Raw genomic sequence first — 23,220 nt, forward strand, 5'->3', positions numbered from 1 at the left:
ATTTGCTTACATTAGGGGGCCTGATGGATTATGTGAATAACAGCCTCCAAATATCTAAGTCTCCACACCCTTTATTCCTATGATAAGGTAAGACAAAACAAAATGGCGCTATTAAGTATGAAGGGTGAAAATACATTGTTAACACCTACTGTTTTTATTAAAAATATTAGCCTTTTAAAAAAATCAAAATATCTCCCCTTTCTCTTCATCCACTCTCATTTTCTTATTGTGTATGACGCACATGTTTAAAATGACTACTCTTCTGCAGAGGAAAAAAATCCTACTTTAAACAAGAAAATTACGCAAGATACATAAAAACCTGTCCATTTGTAACTCTTCGCATATCATGGCCATCCTCTTCCTCCACCTTTTCTCTCCTGGCCTACAGCTGCCCACACCCAAACCCAAGCACATACACTCTTTCGTCTCTCAGTATTACATTACTGGTGCCAAGTAAGTATTATATTATAAGCACTCAGTAATAAGTAATAAGTAACCAAGTTAATAACTTACTGAGTGGTTAACGAAGTTATTAACTTGGTTATTGAGTGCTTACCAAGCATTCATTAGGAACTATGCTAAGCAAAAAAAGGCGTGGAACAAAGAGAAGATGTTTTGGTTTAAAAAACAAACAACTATTTTGGATAAAAATGCCAACTGTTACAACTTATTTTGACACTCTATATCCAGCTGTTATTTTTGTTTTTTTTTTTAATTCCTGTACAGAAATTTAGATAGTTGGAAGTGAACTATTCACCTAGATACCAGATATTACTAACATTCCATTTTATATGAAGGAATAAAATAAAGTTTCACTTTATTTATAAGGAAAATAAGTGAGGCTGGGGACAAAGATGAAGTAAGTTGCTCACATAGACAAAGCCAGTACATTCTAGAGCAGAAAGTGAAATCCAGGTCCGATTTTGGAGCCTGGTTACAAACTCTAACCCAGAATCACAGAAACTGAGAATTACAGGATCCTAAGTAAACATGGCAGTTGTCAGTTGAAGCTAACCTCTTAAGTCTCCCAACAATAAAATGAGAAGAAGAATTAGGCCTTTTATACTTTATGTAAGTTCTGGTATGTCCTATGATCTAATGAAGTGGAACCATTTTTCCTTTATAAAGAGGAGACATGGTCTGTTTTATAGTTTTGTAGCATTCATGCATCAACTATATATAAATTCTTCTTTACAGTTCACTCCAGAAGTTAATTAGGTTGAAATCAGAAAGAAGTCTAATTTTGGTTGAAACACCAAATCTAAGAGTAACATGAAATTAACTTGAGGATATTAGCTCTGCAATATGAATACACACAATACATGAGATTAGACCTTAGGGAATATTAATGAGAATTATTTAGAGAGAACTAAGTAATATTAAAGTTTAACTTTCAATAAGAGATAAATTTTTTAATCGATGGTCTCTGTAATACTAATGTGTATCAATGATCACAGCGTGAAAGTTCATATAGAAATATTTAAAGGAAAGTTTTTATAACAACTCACAGTTAATATTTCATACCTATAGTTAATAAAATAAAAATAGTATCTCATACGAATAACCTAAGAAACTGTCACCCCAATTTTTGAAACTATAACATCTCATACAAAAAATTATCAGCCAGTTTTCTAGGGCTTAGGAGGGCAAATTATAATAGCATTAAAACTATAATATGTTATCTAAAAGAATCGTGAAACAAGATATATTTAATGAAATGGCTGTAACAACTATTATATTTTAAGTATTTTCAAAGTTCATTCAGAAAACATAACATGCTGGTGAGATATAACTAGTTAATTAGAGCTTCTCCTAACATTCTTCCCAAGACAAATGTGATCACATATGAATAAAAGTAACAGATTCGAAAGGGAAAAAACCACTAAAAATTAAAAATAAATAAATAAATAGCATGTCCTTCCAGTCAGCATTCTAGATTGTGGAAAAGCTCTTTTGAGGATGACCTCCCCACTGACAGAGATCATTACAAAACTGGGCTTATTAGTGCATTCTCTTATATTTACATTATATTTAGGTGACCCTGAAGAAGCCTTTAGAGATCCTCATATTTATAATAGAAGAGACTGAAGGTATCAAGGTGAGTCACTGGCAAAGTGTCACAGCAAATTGCCACCACTCCTTTCCTTTGTTTTGAATACTGCACTACAGAGTTGTGACTCTTCCTTTCATGGTTACCCCTTATCACTGAGGTTCAATATTGTCAGGCAGAGTGTTCATTATCACTGTACCTCCACACACACAGAGGAACTTAGTGCTAGTCACACGTCTTCCTTGTATACTGAATATGTTATTAGACGAACTCACCAACTTCAAACCATTGTTTTGAAGGACTAGGCTACTTTTGTAAAATAACAATTTAAAGTCTACAGAGATGGAATCACTTTAATATTACAGTCTTCAGAAGAGCCAAGGCCTCTGTCGGTAGAGAAAATATGGCAATGATCTAATCTCAGAGCCAAAAGCATCCTGGAAGCAAATACCAGAAATTATTACAGTACATCTCTGCCAAGGAACTACCAAGAATTCTAAAGTAAATGATTTCTGCGGCTGTCTCTTCAGTTCCTTGCACACATAAACTCCTTCCTGGACATATAAATGATAGTGGTAACATCCTTCGAGTGAGAAATCAGCAAGTGTGAGAATCTCTCAGTTTTGGGGGAAAAGAACTTGATTTTTAAGAGTGAACTTGGTTTGGCATTTTTAAGTAGATAGAAGTTCATTTTACCTGGCTGCCTAGTGTGTACTGTCCCAGGCAACAATAACTAATTCCAGCAACTGATTTAGAACATGTACAGTAACACAACTTTTAAAAATTGGATGGAACTACAAGAGTTCGTTAAAAAAGAAAAAATAGAGTGCTGCTATAGCACCACTAAGTTATTAGAATAAATTTTTGGCAAATGAAATAAGCGAAGGTGAAATAAATCTCAGGCAAATTGTCTAGTGTCTTCACATTAAATTTAAATCATTACTTAGAACCTCCTGACTTCTTTTAAGTTCAAGTTTTAATGAGCTTCTGATTATTTATAACTTGGAGATAATTAAAGACCTGCAGGGAAGTGCGATACTAGGCAAAAAAAACCACTTCCCAACCTTAAGCTACCGACCATCAGAAACATTTATAAGAAGATTCTCTAGCTCGAGCTTTGCATATGTCTTACCTTAGCCCCTTCTAAAGGCAAATCATGGCGTCTGTGTTTTCGCATAAGCACTGGGTCAGAGCCCACTCTACTGTGCCTTCCATTTACATTTGAACTTGCTGTGATTCCGGGTTTTGGAGAGCCCTCGCCTAGGAGTCGACATCCCACAAGCTGATTAGTCCCAAACACATCTCGAGGGCACCATGCTTCAAGAGGCATTGGCGGGTCTCTGGAAGGCCCACTTTCCACATGATGGATGTGTCTACTCAGTCTATTGTCTGGTGGGATTGGGGGAGGTCTTTCAGGTGGCGGTGGAGGAGGATCCCTTAAGGGAGGAGGTGGTGCTGGGAGTGGTTTATCTTGTTTTCTCATCATGCAAGGAGAGGACTAAAGAAACAGAAGAGAAAAAAAAAAAAAACCCTAAAGTTGTACCATGCATTGAAATGACTTACAAACTAGTGTATTATTGCTTTTATTTTCTAAGCCAAACAAGGAGTTTTATTAGATTGCTGTGCCATCTTTTAGTAAGTTTCTTCTATCACCAGTTAATGAAATTTAAATGAGAATAAAAAACTCATAAATACATTTCATTAGGATTTAAAAGAAGTAGAAATGAGTACATAAATGCAAATGTTAAGTTATAGAAATGATACAGAAACAAATAAAAGATCAAAATTATATGATGATTTTGACATTAAAATAATATGTCAATAATTTATTTGCACATTTCTATGATTTAGGAGAGAGAAGAAATCTATCAAAGTTGTCACTGTGTTGGTTTTTGTAAACAGCAACTTGATTTGTTAATAGTTATAGAATATTAAAAGCGTTATTTTTGTTTTCATCACTGTGATATAGCACAACTGATACGGGGCAAACGTGCTCTGCTTCTTTATCAGTTATTACCAGAACAGTGAAAGATCACCAAGTAACAGAGCAGCACTACATATGGAATTACTTCAATTTTATGAATTCTTACAATATTTTAAAAGATCAGACTGATATCACTGAATTGAATGTATATGCTTTTTATAGCTTTTGCCTTTTATTTACATGGTTCATCTGATGATTGATTTACAGTTTTAATATTAGAACGTGGCAGAGAAAAAAGGAATCTATTGTGTTTACATAATTCTAAATGACATTCTAATTAAGTCTTCATATGATCTTAAAACCAAATTAACTGGTAATACAGGAAAATCAAACACTACTAAAAATACTGCCCTTCTAACAAATTTTAGGCAATACAGGATGTTACCAAATAAAATTAATTTTTAAAATCTTATACTTATCAAATTTGAAGGAAAAAATCCACGCAATAAAATAAACTGTAGGCTTAACTGTAGAGTAAGAGTTATGTCTTTAATATTAAACAGTAATATAATTACTTTGCAAATACTGCAATTCATTGCAATTAATTTCCCCAGGTGTAAAAAGTACATATAATTCCCTCTTCTGAATCACCTTGAAACAAGGGTGATAATTTATCACACCTTAAGCCCTTATGCAAATATACTCCCATGACATTTTTCTTGTCATGGCACTATAAAAACGAGCATAAAATATCATTTGATAACAGCATGCAAATTATTGTAATGCATATAATGACCTTTTAAATCTATCTTACAAAATAACTATACTTACTCTGCTACTTATTTTGGCAAATCATGGAGCTACAGACATATGCTTTCTCTCTGCAAAAATTTTGTGTAACTTTTATAATAATAAAACAGAAAATATGAATGTGGGCTCACCATAAACTAAATGAGAAACCCACCAAATTTATTCATAAACAATTAAAAGCACAAAAAACCTGAGTAATGGAATTTAAAAGAATCTGAGCAATCAATAATTGTCTTGTACATTTTTTATCTGTTTGTAATAAAATTGATCTACCTTTGGTGAACCAGTTGGGCTGCCACAGGGAGATCTAACTATGCCTTTCTGAATCAGATCCAGGCGAGGAGGCACCGGTGGCAGGCTTAGATGTGGGATCTGGAGTGGGTCAGGCTGTGGCTTTCTTCTCTGGGCAAGGGGAGAGGATCCTGGTGATGTGACTGGTGAGTTCTGCCTGTCAGTGCACTAGAATAGAAAAAAAGAAAGATAGCACTGTTTATTAGAGTGCAGAGCACTCTCAGTTCTTAAAGAATACATCTGGTTGGAAGAAGGTTTCTGTACATTTGTTAAAATGAATTCCCCTAGTTTACCCTGATTAATAGAAGCAAATAGTTCACATTGTCCTCAAGCTAGTATTATGAAAATAACAGATAAGTTTCTCCTATATATTACAGAAAGAGCCTAAAAAAAAAGAACAGCACAAGTATACTATAAAGACAACCAAATGCAGACATTCTTCAAGAAACCCATCTATATTTTATGAGGAAGCCAGAAACACATAATGCAGTAATACACATTGCTCTTGGTTCTCTGTATTATAAATTTTTTTGCTCAAGCTTTGTACGTTCTAATACTTAGCTACTGCTTTGTTCCAGATAAAACATGTATCTTGTACATAGTCTATTTTTCTGCAAACCAATTAAATCAGGTGGGATTTTAAAAAAATAATTGTATGTTTAAAATAAACAGGTTTAAGCCCATTGTTTTTTTCCCCTTAATCCTTTGCAAGGAAAAGAAATTCTCAAGTTAAACATTTTTCTGGAAAAACAATGACCTATATCTACGAAAGTCTGTTTGTACTTCTGCCAAAAACTGATTAAGTTTCTGTTACTACAAGTTTTCCATATTGTCTAGTAGATAAAGTAGCATCAAAAAGCCAGTAAGTACTTCAATTCGAACATAACACTTCCTATTGCATAAGGTTTGTTTGTGTGTGTGTGTGTCTATGTGTTTTAACGCAACATAACCTGATTTCTATTTGTTACAAAAACCATATAGTTAATCAAATAGCGTTAATAGAATAAACAATATTACGTTCTAAAAATACTGGGCAGTTTCCTTTTCAGGTCTGAGTTACTAGCTCTTCGAAGATTTAGGCTTGATTTTTACACTATTGATCATGTTTTGATATTATTCTGTTTCTGAATGTTAGTATTTATAGAGTTTTAAACTTATTTCTAAGCCATTTTCCCCCTAACATTACTCACCTTTGTAAGAATAGCTGATGTCATCACTTGACAATGTAATATGAACTCAGCAGCTTTATCATTTAGTCTGCCTTTAACTGAGGTAACAATTTTGTGTTCACATTCACACTTGGTTACATTGTGTAAGGCTTTTTTCTTAATTAACTAAAATTCATACTGTATTCAGATTTTCTTAGTTCATACCCAATGTCTTTTTTCTTTTCCAGGATCTCATGCAGGACATTATATTAGTTTTCATTATAACATCTCCCCACTTTCCTTTCGGCTCTTTCTCGGACATCCATTGTTTTTTGATGACTTTGACAGTTTTGTAGAGTACTGGTTAGAGATTATACAGAATGTTCCTTTACTGGGATTTGTCTGATTTTTAAAAATAATTAGCCTGGGGTTGAAAGTTTTGAGGAGTAGAACCATGGAAGTAAAGTATCATTCTGACCACATCATATCAAGCATCCATGTTATCAACATGATTCCCCATTGCTGTTGTTGACCTTAATTACCTGCCTGTAGTATTGTTTATCATACTTCTTCACCATTACGTTTCTTTCTTTTCTCTCCTCCCTCCCATAGTACACTCTTTGCAAGGAAGTCACTGCACAGCTCACATTTATAGAGTTGGAAATTTATGCATCCCTTCATAAAGACTTTTTAAAATAAATCTGAGGCCAGCCCTGGTGGCTGATGCCTGTAATCCTAGCACTTTGGGAGGCCAAGGCAGGAGGACTGCTTGAGGCCAGGAGTTGGAGACTATTCTGCACACCATAAAAAGACCTCTTCCTCACTAATTTTTTCTTTTTTTTAATTAGAAGGGTGTGGTAGTGTACTGCTCCAGTCCCACTACTCAAGAGGCTGAGGCAGGAGGATTCCTTGAGCCCAGGAGTTTGAGTTTACAGTAAGCTATGACTATACTACTGAACTCCAGCCTGGGCAACACAGCAAGATCCTGTCTCTAAAAAATAATGAAATAAATAAATTGGAGTGGCTAAACAGAAGACTCTATTCAGATACTCCTAAACACTGTCATGACATTATTAAACTGTAAAGTCTTTGTCTCTGTTGGTGCCAAATAACAAAATCATTCAACATAATTTTACACTACAATTTTAAGGAACATTTCTTTTTAGAAATTAATGATTTTTTCCCATATCTTTTAGCTTGGTTATGTTAAGTTAAAAAATTCAATTGTCACTGAAGAAAAAAATAAATAATTTCTATAGTCAGAAACTGACTTTAGTACAGACAGTGATTTTTAACAAAGGAATAGTTCTACATAGCTAGTCACAGGGCCTCATATGCTGATAAATTTGAACCTTCTGGAGCAAAACTAACCCTAAAGTCATCACAGATCAGAAAAAATTCCTGATGTAAAGCTATTTGCATCACAGAATCTTGACACTGTAGATCAGGAATTGTCACAGGACATCCAACTCTCCACCATTCCTATTAGGATAAATTATATTCTCTGAGAACTAGAAAAGCCATTACCTGATAAAAATGCTTTGTTGATATGGCTACTATCCTTTACAAAGAAGAATCAAGAAGCAAAGCTATCAATACTGTTTCTAGCCCAAACAATATATTTTTTACATATAAAAAGAATGCATAGTTCTTTAGTTATTTGCAAAGATATTTTTCAGGGCTATCAGATACACATACTGCAAAGATTGTTGAATGAGACCTGTGCTCCCCCAAGCATTTTGCTTCTGGAAATACTTTCCCACTTCTCTCATTACCTAAAACAGGACACAGAATTGTGATAGAGCCAATAGCCCATCATAGTATTAGAACTTGACTTTCACCCTAGATTGGATTAATTATTAATATTATCCAGTTACTAAATTTCTAGCATGTTTAAATAATGGGCTAAACTTGATTTGAAATGGGTTGAAGCACCTGTTAGATACTGAAAGAGTATAATGAAAATCCTCAGAACAGACATCCAAACCAATGTGTGTAGCAAAGTAACAACCTTGAACTTGTAGATACTTCCAGACAAGCAGACTCTCTGCAGTTTTGTGAATGTAATTGGAAGCATACTTTGCTTAGCGAAATTCATATTTTGTTCTGAAGGTGATTATGCACTGTCCTTTTGAAGAATTAATTCATTTTGAAGCACTACAGTATCTGCAAGTTGACTTAGTTAGAAGGATTTTATGGAGAGTATGTGAAGGAGCAAAAAGTGTTTCATCTTTATTGATTATATGTACTAAATTCACCAAACCTCATTTTCCTGAGTTCTCCTAAATTAGAGTAATATTCCCATGCAAGAGTAGATAATTTAACAATCTCTTCTGATAGTAATGCATTATTCTTTGCTGAAACTTTTACTATTTTTAAAAACAATTATGCAATTAGGGTACTGAAGCTTTCCATTATCTTTCATTGCTGGTAAAATTCAAACACTATGAAGATTTGTAAACATTTTTAATAGGTAATATTCACATTAAAGGTCACTTTTAATTTATGTGAGTCATCACAAATTGTATTTTTCTTTCCCTCCTATTTGAAAGTCTAAGAAAAAAAGGAAATCTAGCACAATGTGGCATAATCCAGTTCATAATTAATTTTTTGGATGAGATATTAAAAATTCAGAACATCAAAGTTTATCAGTTCACTTTAAAGAATAAAAAGCCTGCTCCTTTTTCTCCTTCTGAAAATAAAATAAGTAGATTTTTTTGATCTACTTTTCAAAGTAGATCAATTCAATGTAGACCGAAATTATTTCTCCTTTAAAAGACAATGCTGTCTTTACATAACATCCACATTTTTAATTTTTATTTTTGCATTTTAAAAGACTTTCAATTCTAGAGTAACAGGCTTTTGCCCTGTACAGGTAGTCATCAGGCAGTTCAAACAGCTCTATAGCTAGGACCTGAATGTGGCAATTCACCTTTAGTCTACCAGTTTATATTATCCCCTAAATTGACTCCTTCATCAGTCATTTCCTCCACCCTTTTCTGGGCCTTCTTCTGCAGTTCTAATCCCCAGCTCCAATTACCCAGGCCGTTTATCTTTCTCTACATATGATAGATGATAAAGGGAACTGTTGGGGCAAAACAATAACAACAAACAAACACAGAAGCAATCCCCAGGCTCAGGTTTAAATTCTAAGACAATGAACTGTGCCAATTTGATTATTACTTATTGATTCACCCAGTTCCTCTTAATCACTACTACTTCCATTCTGTATAAAAATGCAGACCAAATATATAAGTATAAAACATCTTGGGTAGAAGAATAGGAAAGGATTCATTTAAATTCTGAATAATAATAGTATTTTGTTCATAGAAATACTCTTGATTAGAAAATGTAAATTTCAATTATGGCCATCTAACTAAGCTCTAATGCCAACTGGTCATAAAGTACAATATTTTGTTTTTTCATTTGATTAATCATATAAATAAATGTATAACCTGATTTCAAACCATAGATATCATATATTTAAATTTCCTACAAATTTCTTACATTTAAATTTCAGTTATAACATAAAGATGCTATGCAGTCTTGAAAATGCCACCACCTATTGATGCTGTCATCTGTAGATTAAAAAACAAAATTAATCCATTTGACAGGAATGTTATGGGTTAATAGAATTAAATAATGCATTATACCATAAATGCTGATGTAAAACATTTATAAACATCATGTCAAATAAATGCTGATGTAATTTAATTTTTATTTTGATGACATGATTAGGAAAATGGATTATTTTGATGTAAATGGCACAGAATGTACTCTATTATCTCCAAATATCTAGTCAAAGCTTGTTCATCTTTACTGCCTAAAAATAATTCCATTAAAGTTATTTCTAAACAAAATGCCCACCCTTGTTATTTCTTATTTTGTCCCAAACAATTCCTTCTACTATCATGTATAAACAATGCAATAGTAACAAAATCAAATATCTAACCAAATAATTAAATTAATTACAAATGCATTCAAAACTCAAACAGAAATGCCTCTTGGATTATTTGCTATTATTAGCACTATCCATTAAAAAAATGTAGAATTGAATTTAACATGATTAGCTTCTTTCTTCTTAAACTAGAAAGGGTCTTAAACACAAAAACAAATGAGAAAAGTAGTTTAAGAATTGGATTAGGCTTGTAAGTTTAGGGGTATGCATGTTGTCAAACTGTTTGCCATAAAAAATACATTTTACTGGTTTTGGCACTCTTCTCCTTGTATCTTTTCCATTTTCTGTTTATTTTACTTTTTCTCTCTTCATTATAAAGAACATAATTTCACTATAGGAAATTTTGGAGTTACAGGGAAACATAAAGACATTTTAGAGAACACCTACATATAGCTATTGATGGTTCCTAATCACATACACAGTGATAAGTCTACTCAATGTTTCTTAGCATTACACACACAAAAATGTAGCTGACATTAAACATTCTTTATGAACATAATTTTAAAGTGCATATATGGATATATCAGCATTTACAAAACTATTCCTGTGCAATGAACACTTAGGTATGTTTTCAGGTTTCTTTATTACAAAGTAGTATCATAAAGAAATCTTTAACATATATATGCTAGTTTTTAAGGAAAGAATCATAGAATTGTTTTGAGCACTAGATACTAGACATGTAACTGTGTCGAATTTATGAACATTGTAAAGACTTTTTTGCTGTCCAGATGGTAAAACCAATTTATTCTCTCACCAGCCATGTATGATAATTACCATCACACAAAAATTAGAGGCAAAGAATATCTGCGTTTGCTTTGATGCTTGTCATTTCAGTGGCCCATACCAATGTTTAAATTTGCCCTTCCTTCTTTGACAAATAATTTGAAAAAAAATTGCAATATTTGTTGGACTTGTATATTTCTTCTTTGGGTCACTAGCTTTTTATGGTGTTTTGTCCCCATATCCACTCATTTCCTCTCTGTTGATGTGAAAGTGCTCTTTATATATTAGGATAGTATACCTCTTTCTATCTGTTATAATTGTTGTCACTATTTTTTCTGCAGTTTAATTTTTCTGATTTTTATATGGTACAGATTTCACCTGCGTTCTTCTGGTTTTCATGTGTTAATGAACAACTCAAGTATCATGTTCGTTTTGGTACTGCTTAAATGAGTTCCTTTCTCTGTCACTCCTTCATGTGGATATCACCACTCTTAAAGAAATATAAAAAAGGTAAAAAAATTAGGTCATAAAGCATAGAAAATAGAATGTGAACACAGAATTAACTGTACAGAATTTATTCACAATATTCGAAATATTTATGTAGAGGTTAACTGCAAAAATTGGGAAAGACAGAAACATCCCTTCAAGTTACAAGATACTGATTAGTGTCATTTCATTTCTTTATCTTGATTTTAGGTGATTCTCACATTTTTCTAGTATTATACTTATTTCTAAAACTTTAAAATAAATTCTGTTTCAGCCTCTTTCCAAATACAAAGGGTGAGCCAGCCTTGATTTCTTCCTGTATTATCACAACAGTGCATATGTCTAACTAACAATTTCTCTTAAAGTCTTTAATCCTGGTAACAGATGAGAACATCTTTTACAAACTAGAATCCTGGTGTTCTAGAAATTTAAAGGCCACACTGGATTCTTTTAAGTCTATATGCTCACCCTTTGCCTCTGGAAATGAATAAACACTATTATTTATTTCTCTGACAAAATGCACAGGATCCTTTATAAGTACCTTGAGGAACAGATAAATCCACGTTTGCAATCTTAACGGAAAATCCTGACAGAAAGAATTTAAGATGTAAAGTAGTCAAAGCCCATCTCATTATGTTCAGTTATTACCAATAATAATCAGGCACTCATTCTATTTTAGTCACTCTTCATTTTATCCACACCTTTAAAGAGTCATTTTATAAAAACGTTAATAAGATTCATTATTATGGAAGTGGCAAAACATTTGGTAAGGAACTTCAAGCACAGTCAGGCTTATTATAAAAACAGGACAAGAGAAAATCTCTCCAATTACTAATAAGATGAGAGTTCTGACAGTCCCAGAGATAATCAAAGTCAGTTTTATAATACTTTTAACATGATTTTTACTTAATGAATTTCTATATCTGAACAAGGTATATACATGAATAATAAGGATCATGAGTAGGACTCTGAGAGTCCATGTTTTTCTACAAATGCGTGAAAATTAATAAAGGACATTGCTAAAACTTTTATCACGATAAAATATTCTAAGTATATTTTACTTGCTACTATTCTCTTGATTCTTTTCTTTTCACCTTATTTTGTGAACAAAACAAAAATCAAAAGTACTTAAAATAGCAGTCTATACAGAATATTATTCAGAGAGGGTATATACTACAAAAATGCTTACACACCCACTTACATATTCATATGAAATTAAAGCTTAAGTATAACTGACTTCTGTTATCTATTTTGGAGTCCCTCCACAGATTATAAACAAAAGCTTATATGAAGAATGTTGTGTAAGAGCAATACAATTATTTCGTGCTTATCCATGATCATACTTCCAGAAGTCTCAACCTGTAAGAACTCAGGAAGAAACCCAGAATGATACAGGAAAGTCCTTTGAAGTAGGAGAAACTTTTTTTTTTTTTCACTTCTTCCTACAGAAACAGAATGTAGGTACCCTGTTACCTACCTAAGAATATGGACATTTGATTGGTATGTAAAATGAAGTTCACTAATTCAAAGGTTGAATTACTGTCTATGTTCCACTAGTAACTTATGGAAATTTTCAGATAATACAAATTAGAAGCAATAAAGAAGTGAAGGAAAACAGAAACCTTTATACTAAGAAACAAGGATTAGAATAAGATCTGATTTCTCCTAGAGGTCTGGCAGGGAGGTGGTCAACTAGGCACTCCTTTAAAGTCGTACAGTCTCACACTCGGGGATAACCCCAAGGGCACTGCTCTACTGAAATATTAAACACTGTTAACACAAGTGATGATACTGCTTCTCCTTGAAGTACCCTCTTAGGAGAGGGACTTGACCTCCTGGCCTATGATCAGCCTCCATAATCTTGAAATTTCTTTAAAGTTTCCTATTTTATTTTAAACATTTCTACAAATTTTATATACTGATCCAAATATATGTGTGACTTTAATTTAAATTTACGGTTCTCTTCTCTTTATGTGACCTACTCTTAAATCTCATAGCAAAATGTACGCTTCTAGAAATGTGTCATGTTGACTGTAGTGGCTTCTTATGCCCTTTGGTTCACTCAGCTGCATAACCAATTTTGAGAAGGCAGGGAAGGGTGACATATAATTCAGAAATATTTCCATAAAAATGGCTAAGAAACAAGAACATTCTGAGAATTAAAGGAATAAATTTCAGTCACTGAAAAAATGCTTTCATGTGAAACCCTTATTGCTCCCCGAATGCCAGCTAAAGCTGGTTTGAACAAGCTATTGCTTTGGTTACTGTAGTTCTTCACCCTACTTTAGATAACACTTAATCATTTCAATTTACTTATACAGAAAATAAGAACACTGCAACTCTATCTAAATTATTTAATCCTTAAAATAGTATTTCAGCTGACATGTTGACAAGTTTGCATTTTCTATGAGTTTCAAACGTGAAATGTATTTTAACAGTAAATTATTTTAAGGTGGTCATGCAATGAAATAACTATGTAGATGTTATTATGTTAAAGAAATACAACCAATTGCTTGGTAACCAATAGAATTGTGGCATCTAATTCTTCCTAATAGAATGACAGATATCAATATCTAAAGGAAAAACTTCCATAGACATCTCAAAAATACTGATACTTAATTGTGAGAAGTAGAGCAATATTTCAGGAGTCTTAACACTAGTATTAAAAAATGTGGCCACGTATGGTGGCTCACACCTGTAATCCTGGCACTTTGGATGGCCAAGGTAGAAAGATCACCTGAGGTCAGGAGTTCAAGACCATGCTGGGCATTACAGTGAGACCCCCATCTCTATTAATTTACTTTAAAAATAATATTAGTAACAACTAATACTTAGCATTTACCATCACTGTTCTAATGGCTTTATATATATATATGAACTCACTTAAAGAGGCAGAGTTTTACGGACTAAGTACTTGAGAGAAGGGGAGGGGGTGGGGATATTAAATAAAGCAAGGTACATAGATACTACGTAGGAAAGCTAGAAAATAAGCCCAGGCAGTTTGACTCCAAGAGGGTTGCTTTACTTAAGAATGTAACAATTAAGAACGGTGTCACCATTGATCATTTAAATAAATTAAAAAAATAAAACTACCTTCTCAGGGGCCTACTGTGTGTCAAGCACTATGCAAAGCTCTAAGAATGCAAATAAAATAAATAAATAAATTAATTAATTAATAAGGCTTAGCCTGTGCCCTCAAGGAGCTGACAATCTAGCAGAGGCAGTGGACTAAAAACTGGGTACGAGATTTCAAATGTGGCTTCTTCTAATATACTATGCACTCAAGTTATTTTTGAGACATACGTAACAACATCTTTAATACTGACATCATTTGGATGAGGCAGTTGTTTCTTTTGTTAACCACATGCTAATAAAGAAAATACCACTATTTTGCATGAAGAACTTTTAGAAAATCAGTAAACAGAAAGCAAGTAAAAGACAACAAACCTTGCCTTTGGATTCTTTACTGTCACTCATGACCCTACTTAAATATTGTGGGAAGGGAATGGTGAGCACTAGACTTATTAGTACTACAGTCAGAATAATCCTTCTTGGGTAGGACCCCTCATGAGTTGAAAGATGTTTAGTATCTCTGACCCTTCCCACTCAATGCCTGCAGTATTTACCATCCTTTAGTCATTGAGAAAACAAAAATGTCCCTATACGTTACTGAATATCCTCAAGAGGTAAAATTGCCTATAGTTGAGAACCATGTTCTACATTTCAAATGTCTACTTTTATTTTTGTATTTCGCTTCTGTTTTAATTTTTGTCTTTACTGCTCCAACATGGACTCTAATCCTGTGATTCAGATTTAAACAGAAAACATAAATAAGTAACACCCTCCTAAAAATAGCTGCAAAAACACTGATATGTACACATAAGCCTCTCCTTAGAATCAGGAATACTATGGAGCATCAGTCCCTAACCTTTTGGTACCAGGTACTGGTTTCGTAGAAGACAATTTTTCCATGAACAGTGGCAGGGAGGGGAAGGGAATGGTTTTGGGATGATTCAGTCGTGTTACATTTATTGTGCACATTATTTCTGTTATTGTTACATTGTAATATATAATGGAACATGCTTCATCATAATTTAGAATCAGTGGGAGCCCTGAGCTGATTTTCCTTCAACTGGACAGTCCCATCTAGGGGTGATGGGAGACAGGGACAGATCATCAGGCATTATATTTTCCTAAGGAGCGCACAGCCTAGATCCCTCCCATGGGCAGTTCAAAATAGGGTTCATACTCCTATGAGAATCCACTGCCATTGCTGATGTGAGAGGAAGCAGAGCTCAGGCGGTAATGCGAGCTATGGGGAGTGGCTGTAAATACAGGTGAAGCTTTGCTCACTAGCCTGTTGCTCACCTCCTGCTGTGCAGCCCGGTTCCTAACAGGCCACAGACTGGTACTGGTCCAGGGCCTGGGATTTGGGGACCCCTGCTATAGATGCTTTCTTCATATCAGAAAAAGCAATACTTAGATGGCATGCTAGATTTTTAATTAGCAATATCTATTTTAATTAAAGAAGGCCATAAAGAAGAATGCATAACCAAGATAGAAGAATAACTCCCTTGACTTCTGGTCATACCCATTTTTGTTCTAATATGGCCCTTCATTAAGATTTTAAATATTATTTTAAGGAAATATAATGTTTAAGACCATAAGAACTAATCTGGGTTCATTTACTAGTTCAGTCTGTCAACATTTTAATTTTATATGCAAATATTTATTTATTTCAAATGTAAATGTCATATACTTGGTGATTAATATTGTTAAAAACTGTTAAGATTCCTCTTAATTCTCTGGCAAAATGAAGCAAATCTCTGGGTAGCAACAGATACTTTTTTTTAGCTCTGATCCGACTGAAGTCAGAGAGAAGGTTGTGATCTTACCAATCACATCCTGGACTTTCTCCTAGGGCTCACATCAGATCTAATCATCCTAGGATTTTGGCAGCTTGAAAACTCAAGCAATGATACAGATTCAGGCAAAATCTAGAACATATTGTAGTTATAATCATAAAATACTTTCTATCAAGGAGGGAATCAAAAAGTATGTGTTAGACTTTTAGGTTCTATTTGCTTCTATAATGATTGGCATTACTAAACACATTTAACTATAAAAGAAATAATAGAAATACACTATATGTTAGGTATGCTACTATTTATAAACGCCAGCTGTGGATATCACCATGGTAACGGGAATATAAAATCAAAGCAGTGTTCCATGTTACAATGGAAGCATTATTCATTTAAATAATCTAATATGCTTAAGACAGGCAGAAACAATTTTATTATATTATCATCAGCCCACTCATAAAAGAAGAAAAAGATCGGATGAGTATTCAAAATGGCAGATGGAAACAATGGAATCATTCTGTTGGACAATCATTGGCAGTCACTCTTTTAACTGAGAGAATAAAATGTTTTAAAAATAAATGAGTAAGGGCAGTCATGGTGGCTCATGCCTGTAGTCCTAGCACTTTGGGAGGCAGTGGCAGCTGCATTACTTGAGGTCAGGAGTTTGAGACCAGCCTGGTCAACATGGTGAAACACTGTCTTTACTAAAAATACAAAAATTAGCCAGGCATGGTGGCAGACATCTGTATTTCTAGCTTCTTAGGAGGCTGAGGCAAAAATTCACTTGAATCCAGGAGGCAGAGGTTGTGGTGAACCAAGATGGTGCCACTGCACTCTAGCCTGGGAAACAGAGCAAGGCTCCAGCTCTATACTAATTAATTAATTAGTTAATTTAAAAATAAATGAATGAGTGAATGAATGAAAATGCATGAATCAATGACAAAGAATGATTTAAAAAACAGAGGAAGGACATTCAGGTAGAAGAACTCTATGTCAAAATGACCATGTGATATTTGTTTATAACCACTCCTGTAAGAAAAAACTGGATAAAATCTATTAGTTTCACGTTTTGTGTATATATATATTTAGTATTCAGGTTGGAACAAAGTAAAAAATATGCATAACATTAGATCATTGGCCTAAAGGAATATATGTGCAGGCGTGTGCATTTATTAGTTCACTTAGCAACTATTTACTGACTGTATTTAGGTTCCGGGGAACACAAACACAAGGCATTGACCTTGGCCTTAAAAGTTAACAGTCTAGTAGAAAAGATAGTCATTTAAATAAAATATAACTTTAGTGTAACTCTTGATATAGAGAAGAATATATAAAGCACTATAAGAACATAATGTCATAGCAATATTTTTCCAAATTATTCAAAAAGATCAATGCTTATATATACATAAAAATTTAGGTTTTATTGAAAATTAAGTGGTACACAGTTAAGAGTATGATAAAGTCACAATCAGCTTCATTGACTATAGGCAGATGAGTAGACATAAAGACATTTAATTGAAATATAACTCTTCAACTTAAAAACAAATAACTACAAGTGGATTAAATGTCTAAAATATCTAACGGCCACAGGAAAGTATAACAAGATTATTGTGAAGTAAACACTGCCGACTGCCTAATAAGCTACTGAAGTGTGACGTCTAGGACAATAATGCTTGAGGATCAATGTAAAAATCTCTCAGCTCCCTTGGCAGAAAGCTCATCAGTGTGCCAGTGAGAATGAAATGTGAATGGTCTTGAGAGCATGTGAAAAGATCAGGGAAAAACACTAGAGTCACCCTGGAACATTCTGCTTCTCATGTTACATTCCCAGCATTTCCTTTGGATTGTTAGTGCCACTACAGAAAAGATGCTCAAGCTTCAACTTAATTCAATGGAAAGCAGGTTGAAACTGTGACTCTTCCCAAATTCACAAAGGGCAAATGCTGTTTTCCCCCAAGTGGTAAGGTATACAAAATTCTTGAAAGAATTTCTCTTAAAGCCCAGACACCCTCTGACATAGATCACTGAAGATGAAACCCCATTTAGTAAAGAAAATTGAAATGTCTTCACAGTTGAAAAACATTGCCACGTGGAGCACTTGAACTACTTGAGCTGTTGTATCTCAGATACTTTTCTGTCATTCTCTATTATCCAACCATTCAATAAACATTCTTTAAATGCTTATTATGTCCTAGACCTGGGGCTGCAAACTTTTTCTTAAAGGGCCAGTGAATACTTTAGGACAAGATATAAAATTAAGGACATTTTGTAGGTACTTATAAGGTAATTTAAATATATACCACTTAAAATGTAAAAATGATTCTTAGTTTGCAGTAAGAAGGATCACAAATCAATAAAACCAGCATTAATAACATATGTTATTCTCTCAACGATTTAGGTAGGTATTATTATTCTCATCTTTCAGAAGAGGAAATTAGACTCAGACTAGTCATGTGATTTTTTTGTTTTTGTACATTGTAGAGCCAGTATTCAAACTTACGTCTTCAAGAGAACAGTACATCAATTATTACCAATTCCCCATATGTTGCTCTCTCACATGCATAGTGATGGAATGATTTTTTTTTTTTCTTGAGACAGAGTCACACTCTGTCGCCCAGGCTGGAGTGCGGTGGCATGATCTTTGCTCACTGCAACCTCTGCCTCCCAGGTTCAAGCAATTCTCCTACCTCAGTTTCCTGAGTAGCTGGAATTACAGGCATGCACCACCATGCCCAGCTAATTTCTGTATTTTTAGTAGAGACGGGGTTTTATCATGTTGGTCAGGCTGGTCTCAAACTCCTGACCTCATCATCCAACCACCTTGGCCTCCCAAAATTCTGGGATTACAGGCGTGAGCCACTGCGCCTGACCAGATGAAATGATTTCTACTAACTCAAATTATGGAGTATATCCTAGAATGTGTATTACATAGCATTATTAATTTTAATTAGCATTGGTAATAATATAGTGAACATTTATGACCTCGGTGACCTGACATTCTTCAAGATTCTTAAGTCTTTGATCCCATTTGATCATCACAACACCCAATGGAGAAGCTACCATTATTTTTCTGTTTTACAAAGAAGGAAGCTGAGGAAGTAGGAGGTTATATAACTTGCCTAGCATCCCATTACTATTCTGTCACAGAACTGGTGCTTTATTCCAGGTCTTCCTCAAGCTCACTCTGTTTTGAGACTCAAGTCTCAAGTCTGGTTCGATTTGAGATTATTTTTTCTTGTTCATCCTTTAGGATTGCAGAGGAATAACTACTTTCTTTTTTTTGTTTCTTATATTTAAAAAATCACATAATTCAAACTATTAATAAAAACTCTATCTGTTGGGATTAGAGAGTGGAGTTATATGTAGTTTTCTGAGTATTAAATTATAAAATGTATTAAAAAAACAGTAAGATAAATAATAAAAATCATTTCAGAAAAAAACAAAATTTGAGAGTAGCCATGTTGGTGATGTTAACATATCTTCATATGTAAAATTTTGTAGGTAAAATACCCTAAAGGAACATATTTGGTCAGCAGGGAACATTGGAATGGAGAAAATGCAGGATTTTCTCAAGAGGAAAACTCAGACACAGCTCTAAAAATAAAGTAACTCAAAGAAATACCTCGTCGAAATTCCAGTACCGAGCATTTCATTACTACAGAGATTGATGAATATAGTGAATATAATCTGATGCCATTACACATTATCATCACTCCACCTGGTGACAATGGCAAATAGGTTTCATGCTACCTGCCAAATCGTAATGAATTACAGTGGAAGATCTTCAGGGCTATATTGAAAAGGCTCTGTAGGCCAAGACTGAATTCGGTGGGGATAAGTATCATGACTGGTTAGCCACGTCTGCCCAAGTCAGGAGGAAGGGTGGCACCTATATGCAGACCTTTCACACCACTCAATCCCATTTCTCTGATTCTGAGAGCAAAAAATTTGTGAAACTAATTGGGATTTCATATATCTTTCTGTCCAGGGAATAGCCTTATATCCAAGAGTCTACCTCTCTTGACCACTATATTTCCGGTCTACAAATTAATCAGTTGACATTCTGGTTCATTGATTAGTCTGTTGTGTACTTGGTTATATAAACTTTACTGGGCAGTAACGTCCATTCTCAGTGAGCAGACAAGGTCAATTTTTCTGAGTCAACAACTTTGATGAGCAAACTCAGACTCTGGTAAATTCACAAAGGTACATCTTATGTGACCTCCCGGAAGCCAAACAGAGAGACAGCCTTTCCATGAAGAAAAAAAACTCTAACAGAGACTTCTTCTCGACTTGAACAAAGAATTATTTTTAATCAAGTTCAGTTTCACCATTTCCAACTTTAATAATTTCCCTTCTTAAATATTTCCTTCACAGATCTGATACTGCCAGTGTTAGATGATGTTTAATTCTACACAAACAGTCTCATCACCTCTCATTATGATGTTTAAAACCAGTGAGAATACCTTGAATAGAATCCACCTCTCTCTCAATCTCTGCTTATATCAGCCTGTCAACATTATCCTTCTGCCCTGCACAATGACATTTCAATGATGGACTACATATATCATGGTGACCCCATAAGATAAGATTATAATGAAGTTGACAAATTCCAATGCCAGGTGACATCATAGCCATCTTAATGCTGTAGCACAAAGCATTACTCATGTGTTTGTGTGACGCTGGTGTAAACAAACCTACTATGCAGCCAGTTGCATAAAAGTATACCACATATATAATTATGTACAGTACATAATACGTGATAATGATAATAAATGACTATGTTACTGGTTCATGTATTTACTAAACTTTTTATCATGATTTTAGAGTATATTCCTACTTATGAAAAAAAGTTAACTGTAACATAGTTTCAGACAGGTTCTTCAGGAGTATTTTAGAAGAAGGCGCCGTTATCACAGGAGATAACAGCTCCACCTGTGTTACTGCCCCTGGAGACCTTCCAGTGGGAAAAGATGTGGAGGTAGAAGACAGTGATGTTGATGATCCTGACCCTGTGTAGGCCTAGGCTAGAGAGAGAGAGAGAGAGAGAGAGAGAGAGAGAGAGAGAGAGTATGCGTGTGTGCGTGTGCGCGCACGCACGCCTTTTTTCTAAACTCAAATACACTCAGTCATAATCCATTTATGATGGCATCATTTGTTTTTCACATGGTCACACCACTGTAACTAAACCCACGTTTTCTAGTTCTACCTTTCGGACGTTCGCCAACCGATTCATCATCAAGGACTCCTCTCGATCATCATCGTCGTCCAAGTCGAGCATCGGCATGCCAAAGGGGTCAATGATGCTGCAACACCTGGAGCCTTCATCTCTTGGATCAAAGGGGTCCACGATTATGGGCTCAGTTCCTTTTATTTCACAACGACAGAAAGGGCAGCCCTGACCATCCGACTCCTAAACAAATAGAAAATTCATTGATTGGTTCAGAAATGCTAATGGTCTACAACTAGAAAAAAGTTGTCCTTCCCAAAAAAAGTTTTTGGGGTAGGGGGTGGGGGAATACTTGTCTTGAAGAGATAGTGGGTGTAAAAGACGGAGCCAACAAAATATATAATAGTCAGTAATTTCTGTTTCCTAAGAAAAAGTAGTATTTTTTAAAGTTTGACTTTCCCAAGAAAAGGAGCCTCTTTATTTTCCTGAATGTTCACTTATAATTCTGATGTATCAATGCATTAGAGTCCTGAAGAAAACTAGAAATTGAATCATATCTCTCTTTATGAAAAGACAGCAGTACTAAAAGTACATTTTGGTAAAAATTTATAATAAAGCGGTAGTACTGGTGAGAAAAATAAAATTCAAAATCTAGTTTAGAAAAGTTCCTGTGCATCTAACTATGGCTAAATATTTGCTTTAACTGCCTGTGTATTTAAAAATCTTTATCCACAATTAGGAAAATTTAAAATGTGTACATTTGTATTCAGAAACCATCATCTGTCCTGAAAGCTTGTCATCCTGACACACAGCTGATCTGGAATATAAACTACTTTGTGAGACACTAAGTTCTGCCCCTTATCTTGCTTTTGAACAACATGATGCAAAAAGATTTGTGCAAATACTTTCGGGGTGGAAATGTATTTACTAGTCAATATTGGATATTTTGCTTAAAGTCTCCTATGTTCATTGCTTAAAACTACATTAAAAATTCACAATTTGCAGGGAAGTTAAAAAAGAAACTGTTTTCTTGCCCTACAGATAACATTACTTTCTAGAGAAAAGATGGTATATGATATTGTCCACCCTATTTTTGTTTTTGCATTATACCATGACTTTAGCAATGTGTTATTTAAAAGTAGTAAAAATCATAATATTACTTTAAGGAAGAAATTGAATGAAATAGCACCATTTTAGTGGTGAGACAAGGGATGCAGAGAGTTGACATCTTTAAAATAACTGTTCCATAAGTAATTCAGGACTATCCTATCCACTTGGTTTAATAGGAAATTAGTGATCTACCGGCCCAATAGTGATACTTGGTTCAGGATGGAATACCTCTCTCTCCCTCTCTTCTCATTGAACCACTACCAAGCATCTACTTAGTGGCAGATCTTGTGATAGTTTATTCTTTCTAAGCTGCATTCAGCTTAACAAACTGAACACCTCCTCTGCCAAACAAATTGCCAAAAAAGGAAAAACCTTGGCTTGATTAAGAAAAAAAAAACTGCAACATTCCCTCGTTCATCTGCTTGTACATAATCTGGAAAGGAAGAATGGAATGGTAAAATAGTTGAACTAAGGTGATACAGAGAAATACAGACATATAAATACAGAATCCTTCAAGGCTTACCACCCCACATATTTGAAGTCCAGTGGGCTTCAAAACACACTAAATATTATTTGCACCATCATTTTACAGATAATAAAACCAAGATTTAACTCTTCTATTTTTGATAATCTCCTCATAATATTTTCTAACAGAGGAGTAAATATTTAAGAAAAGCTAAATCTTTCT

The 23,220-nt window shown here is 34.2% G+C and overlaps 1 protein-coding gene and 1 long non-coding RNA gene across 9 annotated transcripts in view; one reads left to right on the top strand and one right to left on the bottom strand.

Moving 5' to 3' along the window:
* CBLB (Cbl proto-oncogene B) overlaps positions 1–23,220 on the bottom strand; it is a 211,001-nt gene that overhangs the window by 42,533 nt on the left and 145,248 nt on the right. For all 8 annotated transcript variants that reach the window (XM_017530609.2, XM_017530608.2, XM_037739282.1 and 5 more), the window contains 3 exons: positions 21,462–21,665; positions 5,058–5,243; positions 3,183–3,548 (listed from right to left, as the gene is read on the bottom strand). In XM_017530609.2, coding sequence (XP_017386098.1) covers positions 3,183–3,548; positions 5,058–5,243; positions 21,462–21,665 — 756 coding nt within the window. The remainder of the gene's footprint in view (positions 1–3,182; positions 3,549–5,057; positions 5,244–21,461; positions 21,666–23,220) is intronic.
* LOC108305846 overlaps positions 414–23,220 on the top strand; it is a 23,215-nt gene continuing 408 nt past the window's right edge. The window contains exons 1-3 of the long non-coding RNA XR_001825909.1: positions 414–424; positions 14,577–14,579; positions 22,264–23,220. The exon at positions 22,264–23,220 is cut by the window's right edge and continues 408 nt beyond it. This is a non-coding gene — a long non-coding RNA (uncharacterized LOC108305846). The remainder of the gene's footprint in view (positions 425–14,576; positions 14,580–22,263) is intronic.

This window comes from Cebus imitator, unplaced genomic scaffold (genome assembly GCF_001604975.1).
Source record: "Cebus imitator isolate Cc_AM_T3 unplaced genomic scaffold, Cebus_imitator-1.0 Scaffold67, whole genome shotgun sequence".
Lineage (NCBI taxonomy): Eukaryota > Metazoa > Chordata > Mammalia > Primates > Cebidae > Cebus > Cebus imitator.